Here is a 12,028-nt window from a genome sequence, read left to right as displayed (position 1 = left end):
CCGTCAGAGTGTGGAAAACGTCCCTCATTAGCAGACAGAAAGGCCTCCTGTACCAATGGGGACTGAACTCTGCAATGCTGAGCAGTTCAGCCTGTGAGCAGCTGATGTTTAAATACATTACCCTAATACTCTTTAAGCACTGCCAATTGTAAACCTCATTAACTCCCAGCATGTGGCCAAGGCCTGGATTTCTTCACCACAGCCTCACAAAGTGAAAACAGGTATATAAAAATGATTTTATCATCAACACGATTACATCCTCCGCCACCCTGGGAAGGATTTAAAAGGCTGTATTTTCCTCACTAAGAAAGATGTGCTGAGCTCCAGAGAAGCTAACTAACCAGGAGGACCCTAAGAGGGATGCACGGATGACCCTAGAAAGGGGAAATGAATGAGCTCTCCTGAGAAAAACTGGGGGTGAGGGGGATGGACGGTTAGTGGACAGGGGATGAGAACATGAGGGAACGGGATGGATGAGCTGGAACAGGGACAGAGTGGGAGAGCAATGAAAGAGATACTGTGATAGAGGGAGACATCATAGAGACAGGGAGAAACCTGGTGCTAGGGAAGTTCCCAAGAATCCACAAGGATGATCCCAGCTTAGACTACTAGCAATAGTGGACAGGGTGCCTGAGCTGGCCTACCCCGGTAATTAGATTGGTGAATACCCTAACTGTCATCATAGTGCCTTCATCCAGTAACTGGTGGAAGCAGATGCAGAGATCCACAGCCAAGCACCAGGCCGAGCTCCAGGAGTCCAGTCAAAGAGAGAGAAGAGGGATCCAGTGAGCAAGGGGAGTCAAGATCATGATGGGGAAATCTACAGTGACAACCAAACTGAGTTATGGGAACTCATAAACTTTAGACCAACAGCTGTGGAGCCTCCATGAAACTGGACTGGGCCCTCTGCATAAGCAAGACAGTTGTGTAGCTTGGTCTGCTTAAGGGACAGTGGGATCAGGATCCATCCCTGGTGCATGGGCTGGCTTTTTGGAGCCCATTACCTATGGTGGGACACCTTACACAGCCTTAATGCAGGGGGAGGGGCTTGGTCCCGCCTCAACTGAATGTACCAGGCTCTGCTGACTCCCCATGGGAGGCCTTACCTTTTTGGAGGAGGGAATGGGGGGGGGGGTGTTGAGGGAGGAGGCTGGGGGGTAAGTAGGAGGAGGGAAGAGAGGGGGATCTGTGGTTGGTATCTAAAATGAGTAAAACATTTTCTTAATAAAGGAAGAAAAAAAAAGAAGGAAGCAATGAAGAATGGAAAAGCAGAAGACACTGCACAGGCCACATGTCCAAAAACCATTTTCTACCTGTTCTGGCACCCCTCCATTCCTCGGGCAGTCCTGTCCCAGGACCGGCCGGATCTTTGTTCTCTGACCAGAAAGGATTTATTCGTGTGTGTTGATTATCCTCTCAGCTCAAGAAAATGGAGTAGGAGCTGACAAGGAGGTAGCCTATACCTTTAATCCCATCACTGACAACAGGTTATCCAACACTCCCCAAGTCTGTTCTCACAGAACACATCTTCTCACAGTGCAAACAGTTCTATACCCAAGGTGGAAGGCATGTACAGGTGGCCTTCTGTGTCGATGGGCCCTAAATCTAAACATTTAACCAACTATAGCTAGGAAACACTCAGAAAAAGAAATGCATCAGTACTGAACAGGGACTTTCTTGTCACTAAACAATATGAGAAAACTATTTGCATAGCATTATATTGTGTTAGCTATTAAGTCATCTCATGATGATTTAAGGCACTGTGGAAAACATGATAGGTTAGATGTAAGAACCACAGCACTTTATAGAAGGCACCTGGGCATGTGCAGACCTTGGCAGGATCCTGTGAAGGTCCTGAAACCAATCTGCCAGGACCATGGGGGGACAACTGTCTATGGAAAACTTAGATGCGATCCTAGCAAGTCAATGAGATATTCCAGCCACCTGAGCCCCCTAATAGGCAGGGCTCAGTATCTGTTGCAGGAAGCCAGCTAAACACTCAACCCCAGCTCATCGTAGCCCCACTTAGTCACAAAGTTTTTTGGTCTTAGCTTGCTCTCACGAGATAATCATTAAAAACAAACAGAAATTTGTTTGCAAAGCTCATGTGGACCAACATAAGATTTCCACCTGGTTCTTAGTAGATAAAAGGCATGAGCTATAGATGAAAATTATACTTAGATGATACACTCAGCATAGCTTCCATCCTAATCGGAAGCTACAGTCACCACCAAACCTAAAAGACACATCAGAACCCATACACATTCAACAGCTGGTAGATCATTCACACTGCTCAGTTACATGGCTTACTTCTATGGGAATCTGGGCCCTGAGAAATCACAAAACTCATCTCTTCCCCCTCCTCAGATGTGAGGCAAGCCCCCTCATTCAGGAAGCCCCCAAACCAGAGGCTTCTACCCCCAGGCATTCAAAATCTTTTTTCATCTCCCTCAAGGACCTTCAGAAATTGATTAAATCCATCCTTAAATCGATTAAGACAGTAGAACAAAGGAAAATCTAAACACAAAGAATATCAATAGGAATTATGCTGCCCCACAGGAAACCATGCCAACTTCCTGATTCAAACCAGCCTCGGGTGGCTCTCCACAGCTTGAGATAAATGTTCTCATCCTCACCCTTAAGAATGAGTCCTTACATGGTCTAGACAGGGCCTATCTCTCCCACCAAGCCTCGCACTACTGTACCCCAGACATGCTAGACTCACATCTCAGAATTGCAGGGCCTCTTTGGGGGCCTGTTCCTTCTGCCCCAAATGTTCTGTTCTCTGTTCTGGACCACAACTCCTACGACCCACACGTTACTCATGGGATGTCTTTCCTGATCTCTCGGTGGAAATGAAGCTTGTATTACTGTCTCTTACACCATGTCTCTCATGCAGGGCTCTTCCTTGTGCTACAACAAATAATCCTCTGGATCTATCTTAGAAAGACCCTGATGGGACTGGAGAGTTGTTCAGCACTTAAGAGTACTGGTTGTTCTTGTGTTGTGGAATATTATTTTAACGTGTGTTACATTTGTTTCTGCCATGGAACATTTGTTTTAATGATGCAAAGATGTGTTTCATTCTTTTATGTTGCATTTGTTTCACTCTGTGAAGCTGTGTTACTTTGCCTGTCTAAAACACCTGATGGTCTAATAAAGAGCTGAAAGGCCAGTAGCAAGGCAGGAGAAAGGATAGGCGGGGCTGGCTGGCAGAGAGGATAAATAGAAGGAGAAATCTGGAAGGAAAAGAAGAAGGAGCAAGAGAACAAGAAGAGGAGGATGCTAGGGGCCATCCACACAGCCACACAAGCAGCCACGGAGTAAAAATGAAGGTAAGGTATACAGAAATAAGAAAAGGAAAAAGCCCAGAGGCAAATAGTAGATGGGTTAATTTAAGAAAAATCAGCAAGAAACAAGCCCAGCTAATACTGGGCATTTATAAGTAAGAATAAGCCTCCATGTGTGATTTATCTGGGAGCTGGGTGGCATGCCCCCAAAAGAGTAAAACAGTAAACAATCAACAACACTCTTGCAGAGGTCTCCGGTTCAGTTCCTAACACATTCACGAGAACTGTTGTCTGCTTCTGACTTCTTGGCACCATGACCAAGCATGAATGTGGTTCACATATATAAATGCAGACAGAACACTCATACACATAAAACTATATCTAAAAATCTTTTTTTAAAGACTCTGAGGATGGAATTAGAGCCCATGGGGATAGTGCAGAGAAATCTTTTCCTATCAGTTCACATGTATTTGACTGTATTTCTCAGACTAACTCTGCACATTGATTAAGCCCATCATTAGAAGGTCTAAGCTGAACTACATAGAAAATATCAGCCAAACTGGGCTAGCAAAACTCTGACTCAAAAGCCAAAGCAAAGCAAACCAAGCTGAGGCAAGGAGGCATAGGGACCAGTTTGGTTACTCAGGGCCTCGACTTAATTTGAATTATTAACAGCCTCCTCTTCTAATAGTGGACATGGCAGATAGTTCCTTCTCCTGCGTCTACTGTGCACACACACCCCTCACCTAACAAATGCACTTAGCAACCTCTGAGTCCCACCTGCATCTGGGTAGCCATACACCTCTCAGGTAAGGGAGTAAGTTTCTTCTCCCCGAGACACAACCAACCTTAGTTTCTATTCAAATAGATTCCCAATGTATCCGCATAAAAGAATGAAAGTTTGATCCACTCTAGACTAGTTTGGGGAGCATAAGCAGTAAGGCAGTACTCCGTCCTCAAGTGAACTTTTCGAATCCCCTATTTACCATCTTATGCCTATGCATGATCGGACACACATATGATTAAAATCAGATGTATTGTGGGAAGAGGACATGTGCAGTAGAAAAATGTGATGTAATCCATCAAGTGAAACAGAAAGCCAGCCGGGCGGTGGTGGCGCACGCCTTTAATCCCAGCACTCGGGAGGCAGAGCCAGGCGGATCTCTGTGAGTTCGTGGCCAGCCTGGTCTACAGAGCGAGTTCCAGGAAAGGCACCAAAACTACACAGAGAAACCCTGTCTTAAAAAACCAAAAGAAAGAAAGAAACAGAAAGCCACACTTACTAACACCCCTTAATAGTCCAGCTCCTTCTCCTATTGAACCCAATAAAAAGAAGTCTCAAACAATAATCAGGGCCCTTGAGTATCTACATTCTTGAGGACTGCTGCTCTCTTGAAGTATATTCTATCTTTTTTTTGGGGGGAGGGGGGTTGTCTGCGACAAGGTTTCTCTGTATAACATTCCTGGCTGTCCTGAAACTTGCTCTGTAGACCAGGTTAGCCTCAACCTCACAGAAATCCATCTGCTTCCTCTGCCTCTCGAGTGCTGGGCTTAAAGGTTTGTGCCACCACCATCCGGTTATTCTGATCATTTTTACTGCTTTGCTTTAAATAAAGTTTCTTCACTACTTTGCAATCTCTGTGGGAGCTTTTGTTTAAATTTCTTGAATAAGAAACCAAAAATCTGAAAATACTTGGCCCAGACCAGGACCACCAGCACCAGGCCAGCCCACCGATCATGCTTCAAGAAGGAAAGATGGGAAATAGAGTTCGCCAGGGTCTGATGACACACTCCTGTCATCTCAGACGATTGCTGAGTTTGAGGGCAGCGTCGACTATAAAACAAAACCATGTCCAAACAAGAAAAGAGGATCTCTGAGATGGCGAACACATGTTCTTCCCACACGAGTGTCAGAGCCACCGCTCGGCTGCTAGACAGAGCCCCAGGGAGATGCTCCAGCACCCAAAGCTGATCAAGTCAGCAACTCATGAATCTCTAGCCTAGAAACAAGTGAGCTTCAGCAAGCCGGAGATGTTAAGATGAGAAGGCCGTGCTGACCACAGGCATTTAACTCGGTTGCCGAGTCCAATCCCAGCTTAGACGGAGGCACTTGCTACCAGGAGTCACTCCTTAGTGATCGCTGGGTGAGCCAAAAGGTATCATTGGGAGAAGAAAGGGATGTTTTTCATAGATAAAACTGGTCATTGACCAACAAAAATTCTTTACAACTATAGGCTTTCTAATTCCCCAGAGAAAAGAATTGCTGTAGTCGATTACAATACACAAAAAAGTCAATGGATTAAAGAAATGCCTGTCCTCCCATGCTCACTACAGCAGGAGTCAAAACAGGCCAGATGAGGATGTCAACTCAAGCATCTATCAATGGATGAGTGAATTAAGAATGCACCATAAACACCTAATGGAATAGTACTCAACCTTGAAAAAGGAACTCTGTCACATGTGGCAATGTGGATGAATCTGGAAGATACAATATCAAGTGAAATAAGCCAGGCATGGAAAACAAAGGGCACATGTTCTTACCTGTAAGCAGAATCTTAAAACAACAGAATCCATGAAAGCAGAGAGTAGAATGGTGATCACACCAGGCAGGCATGAAGGAGGAAGTATTAAGGGGACTTACGTTCAGAGAACCAAATATTTTCAAAAGACAGTCTTGGACACTGTGGGGCTACGTTTAATAAAAACACATGTATACTTGAAAATAGCTAAGGGAGTTTGAAATGTTCTGAATACAAAAACAAAACAAGAACTTAGTGTGATAAATATGTTAACCATGAAGACTGGTCCATTCTGCAATGAGTGTGTACTTCAAAACATACTGTATATGATAAATATTTGTCAATTAAAAATAAATAAAACAAATTGGAAGACTGAGCACAGCAGTAATATATTCTATTACAATTTGACAACCCAGAAGTCCTAAATGAAGGTGTCAGCAAGGCCAGACAGGACCTCTCTCCAGAAACTCTAGCAACTCCATCCTAGATTCATGCGCGTGTGGGTGGCTGCAGGCACTCCTGGTTATGGATGCAGGACTCAGACCAGCCTCTGCAGTCATATGACACCGGGTCCCTGTGTCATATGTCCCTCTGCCCCCATCTTCAGAGACACTTGTGATGGAATTTCGGTCCACCCAGATGACACAAAGTAACTTTTCCATCTCAATATATTTAATTACACCAGTCCCAAGGTTCCTCCATCAAATAGGCCAAGATACACCAATTCCAGAGGAACCACAAGGTGGTGGGGACAAGGCAGAGGGCGCCCTGCTGAGCGCCTGCTCAGGACTACACAATGGAGTCTCTACTCTGCCAGGCAAAGGCTTGCTTCCTTGAGACTTGGAGTCATCACATTTTTCTGTCTCCCATTTCTATACCATTTAACCACATGTGAAATTTTAAAGACAATTTGAAGAAAGGGAAAGATGATAGAAGTTATGTCCATAGAGTCATGTTGAAGTTCGTAATTTTATAGCAACCTTGAAATATAAAACATACACTCATGTATGTTCACACCACCTCATCAGCTACAACAGTCCCATGCAGCTAGAAACACGTCTTCCAAACATGCAATCACCAACTCTGAAATGATTCTTGAAAGAAAATTAAGAATATCATTTCTAAAATAATGGATTAATAGATAGAAAAACATTTTTGGAGCTAGATAGGATGCATCCATTTAGTGAGTTCTTTATTATTAAGCAAAAGAAAGCTAGCTTGAAGAGAAGACTTAGGAAGATAATTAGAAGTACACATACCCATCTTTGGTTTGATCCACCACACCACTTAAAAGTTCCACAGTCTTTGGGTTGGGCTGGCTTTCTCCAAAAATATTCAAATACCGAGTGACAAAGTCATTGGGAGACATAAAAAATTCACCGTTTTTTTCAATGCTCGCATACTGTTAAAAAAAAAAAAAAAGGAGGGTAAGGGGAAAGAAACGTTATCCAATACATCTGATTCTTAAAAGTATATAGTCATGCGCTCAATACTGAACAGGCCACAAACATTCAAAAGATAAAATCACATAGGTTAATACCATCTTCAAAAGACAGTTGTCATCCACCACTTCAAAGAAAGATTTTAAATAGTCAAATTTTATGGTCATCAGTAGCTCGCACAGTGTCCCCCAGCCCCACCCCTGCACGCGAGGACATCTGGCAATGTTTGATAACAATTTAAATTGTCATGACTTGGGGAAAGGGAAAGCTACTAGCAGACATGAAATAATGCCCTACAGGGTCTCGCTATGAAGCCCAGGTAGCCTCAAACTCAAGATCTCCCTATCTCAATCTTCCAAGGGCCAGGGTTCCCGGCATGTGCGCTTGATGACATGTCCTTTCTAAAGTGGGATCAATTGTGAAGTATTAAATCCTCTTTCGGGGAGGCTGTTGTGAAAGGCAGCTCCTACACCTTGCACCCTACGTAAGGAAACCAAGCCCCAGCTCAGTGCCAACACCGAAACAAAAGGGAAGCTTAGCCAGCCTGAGCCATCAAATTCTAACCAGGGACTCCCAGCCCTGCCTTTCTACTTTAGCCGGTCAGATATATTTTCTTTATTTTGCTCCCATAAGCACTTCATAGAAGTTTCTCCCCACCCCCACCCTCTTCATGGAGTCCCAGATGGCTTGGGGTTTTCCCAATTCCTGAGTCCTAGACTGCTCAAATAACTCACTCAAATTCTAACAGTTCCAGGTTCATCTTCCAACAGAACTCAGGGAGGCCCACAGTCTGAGAAAAGATGACAAACTGAACTGAAACACTACCCTGGAGCCACACAGCGTCTTCCATGACACTGGACGCAGGTTTAAACTGCTGCCCTCCTTAATGTCATCTTACTCAACATTACACAGGGACTTGCTGGCACCAGATTCTCCTCCATGGTGTTCTTCTAGGACTCGGTCCAGCTTAGGCAAGGGGGACTTGGCTATGTCTCGTTCCTGGGGACACCCATGTTTTGGGAAATGCTGAGAATAAACATGAGGATATGGCATCCTTGTGGAGCAGTAGCAGATCTTCCGATTCCCAAGATAAAAGAGCAAAGGAAGAGGAAGACAAGATACCTGAGAGCAGGGCTTACTCGGTGATTAGAACCACACCAGCAGCCAGAGTAAGGAGGGGCACAATGTAAAGAGGTGCAGTAGCAGACTTTGTAGTCCTGCAATGTGGGACTGTGCCTGCTACCATCTGAAAGTCTTGACAGTTAAATAAGTTCCCCGGGCTCTGATGCTTCCTCTGCAAAATGGGTATAATAATACTACCCGCTCTGTTTGGCTGAAGTGTGAAACAAATGAGATAAAAATGAAATACATTGTGAACAATGCCCACAACATGTAAGTACATTTTTGGTTTGGCTGGTTTATTACATTTATGTATGTATTATGCATATATGTATATGCACATGCCATGGCGCCCACGGAAGACTAGAGGGTGACTTGCAGATGTCTCCTTTCCACCAGAACTCAGGGAGGCCCACTGTTAGAATTTGAGTGAGTTATTTGAGCAGTCTAGGACTCAGGACTGTGTGGGTCCTGGAGGTGGAGCTCAGGTTATCAGGGTTAGTGGCAAGCACCTTTACCTGCTGAGCCACTTCAGGGGTCCCTGTTTTGGCTATTTTAAAAATTCTTTTCTTGGGGCTGGAGAGATGGCTCAGCAGTTAAAAGCACTGGCTGCTCTTCTGGAGGACCCGGGTTCAATTCCTAGCACCCACATGGCAGCTCATACCTGTCTATAACTCCAGTTCCAGGGGTCTGACACCTTCACACCAATGCACATAAAATTAAATAAATTGTTTTTTTTTTTTTTAATTATTTTCTTTAACCCTCTACTTCCCTGAGTGGCATCTGCTGCTGGTACAGCACCAAATCAAGGATGCAACAAGGACTTGCTTCCACCAGCAGCTACCCTGTCCTGGCCACTGCCTGGGGGAGGCCATGGGAAGCGGTAGAATATTGTTTTCTAAGTACAGTACAAGAAGAGACAGCAAGGGACGCCACCATCCTTCAGCGACATTTACTTCACTTTGCAGGGAGTGGGGATCTACAGAAGAAAGAACTGATTGTGATTTTTTTCCTAAATGAGGACAAGCAAGCTTGAAACAGAAGGCGTATGTCACGGCTAATGACAGCAATCCTGCAGTGTGGTTATACCAAGGTTTCTCTAGGACAGTGATTAATTTACTTCAAAACACAACTTAAGTTTTCTCCTGCTGGCCCACATTTAGATTATTTCCAGTTTGGGTTATTTTGTAAGAAAACCTAAGATAGCTATTCTTTTATATAACATTCCTACAAATTCCTGACTATTTTCAAAAACTAGAGTCCATGAGAAAAGAAATTGCTGAGTTAAAGGATGGGAACTTTCAGGCGGCTGGCACTTATTATCGCTCTGGTCTCCGGAAACGATTGTACCAATCCACACTGCCACCAACGGTGCGGGAACACGCTCTGGCCCCCTTGCAGGGTCACATTTGTTTCAAATACTTTTCCAGGTTGACATTTTTATGTAATTGAGTCTACAGGGCTCTTCTTCCCCCTTTGCAAATCCCTCTGTTACTTTTCTGACCTTAAAAAGCTGGTCCTTGCTCATCTCAAGACCAAATACCAACACAGTTTCTTTCTCTCCTGGCTTTTGAGCAGATCTGTATTTACCTTTGGGTTTCAGCATATCAGAGCTTTGTTTCTGCATGTGGTCTGACATGAGGATATCCCAACTGCAGCTTCTGCCGCTCAATCTGTTGGTTGCTCCAGACCCACAAACCAAGTCCCTGCCCTCCCCACTCTCTAGGATGCAGGTTTTTCACTACTAAATTATCATATGGTCACCAGAGGAAACACGGAGAAGCAGACCCCGGCTGCAGCTTCAATTCTGACAGGCTGGAATGGCTCCCTGGGGCCAGCGTGCACCGTGGAACTGCCAGGCACACCACCAAGAACGCAGGATGGCCTGGCAGTTCCAATCAGTGGGAGACAGTCCAAGCCCACCATTTCTGGTCGACCTGTCTGTCCTCGCAAGATAGCAGTGACTCTTGCTCCAACTGCGGGAAGGGCTCTGTCAAGACAGGGCTTTGGGGCTGTGTTCTCGTTGTTCCCTCAAATTCCCAGACTGCTGCCTGGCAGGGAAATGTGTTTAAGAAATACTTTTCGAATGAATGAGAGGCTCAGAACATTGTATTACTTTTTCCTGGAGCTTTTCTTGGCCTGATGAGTAGCCTTTGAATTTTCCTCCAAATGACCTTTGGAATCATTGTCAAGCTGTGGACCCTAAAAATATTTTTCACCAAAAATGCACCATCAAACTGCAGTGAACTCCACTACTCACTCACAAGACAATGAAGGATAATGAAGGTTGGCAAAAATGGAGAAAACTCCCACACACTAGCTGTGTAAGAATAAATTGATGGTACTGGAGAGATGGCCCAGTCATTGAGAGCACTGGCTGCTCTTCCAGAGGATCCGGGTTCAAGTTCCAGAACCCACATGGCAGCTCACAACTGTCTGTAACTCCAGTTTGGGGAATCTGGCACCCTCACAGACATAGATGCAGGCAAAACACCAATGCACATAAGAATGAATAAATCTTTTTCTTAAGTAGATATATCTAAAAATAAATCAACTGACCAACCATTTTAGAAAACTGCTGGGCAATGTTACTGTAACAGTGCCTAACACACATACCATAGACAGCACTTTCAATCATAGGGAAATCTCCAACAAAATGGATGAGTTATAACACCAAAAAGTTGAGGTATTCGCAGCAACCTGATTTATGTCAAAAATGCTATAAAAGCCAGGCGGTGGTGGCGCACGCCTTTAATCCCAGCACTCGGGAGGCAGAGGCAGGCGTATCTCTGTGAGTTCAAGACCAGCCTGGTCTACAGAGCGAGTTCCAGGAAAGGTGCAAAGCTACACAGAAAAACCCTGTCTCGAAAAACCAAGAAAAAAAATGCTATAAAAAAAAAAGGCCCAGATGTCAAACAGCTGGAAACACAATTGACTGTCATATAGTCAGTCACACAATAAAATACAACATAGTAATGAGAATAAACTAACTCCACCCACCGGAGACAACACAGATGTATCTACATAAAGCAGGTTTGGGAGTAGAGCTCAGTGGAAGAGCATCAACCTGTGATGTCTGAGGCCTGGGGCTCGAGCCCCGGCTGTGCAAGAAGGAACAGAGACAGAATGCAGACTGCGTGGCTACACCTTATCGTGGAATGAGATCATGAACAGAGCTAAGATGCCACGAGAGAAGTCAACCAGCTGCCTTTGGGGCTGTGGGGAGTGGCTAGCACAGGGAGCAAGGAACTCTGGGTGCTGGTGCCACAGGCACACTCACGCTGTAAATAACCATGGAGACGTTGCCTATTATCTGTGCACCAGACTCAGACCTCAACAGTCCACATTCTCACCAAGGTATTTTTATTGGCCTCGTTTGTTTAGAGGTGACAAAGAGATCATCTCTTAAATAGGATGGCATGTTAATTTGGATACAAAATATAATTTTATTAGGTTTAAAACAAGCTCATCCACCAAAGCAGGGATGAGTCACTTTGGGGTTCAAGTAAATAAGTCAAAGGTTGTCTCTTGGACTCACGGACATAGGCCAACCATGGTAAAAAAGCATGTACCAGTGGTGCTGGCAAAGATGGCTTGGTTGTCCTTGAGGCAAGGAACAGGGGTCACTGCCAGAGGAAGAGACTCTTTCTTCCAGCTG

At 44.6% G+C, this 12,028-nt stretch overlaps 1 protein-coding gene across 2 annotated transcripts in view; it reads right to left on the bottom strand.

Moving 5' to 3' along the window:
• The window catches only part of Slc25a13 (solute carrier family 25 member 13), a 181,997-nt gene that overhangs the window by 135,669 nt on the left and 34,300 nt on the right, over window positions 1–12,028 (bottom strand). For both annotated transcript variants that reach the window (XM_006986884.4, XM_006986883.4), the window contains exon 3: window positions 7,069–7,211. In XM_006986884.4, the coding sequence (XP_006986946.1) occupies window positions 7,069–7,211 (143 nt within the window). The remainder of the gene's footprint in view (window positions 1–7,068; window positions 7,212–12,028) is intronic.

The sequence above is a fragment of the Peromyscus maniculatus genome, chromosome 3 (genome assembly GCF_049852395.1).
Source record: "Peromyscus maniculatus bairdii isolate BWxNUB_F1_BW_parent chromosome 3, HU_Pman_BW_mat_3.1, whole genome shotgun sequence".
Taxonomy (NCBI): Eukaryota; Metazoa; Chordata; class Mammalia; order Rodentia; family Cricetidae; genus Peromyscus; species Peromyscus maniculatus.
This window is presented reverse-complemented; position numbering and strand designations above follow the sequence as displayed.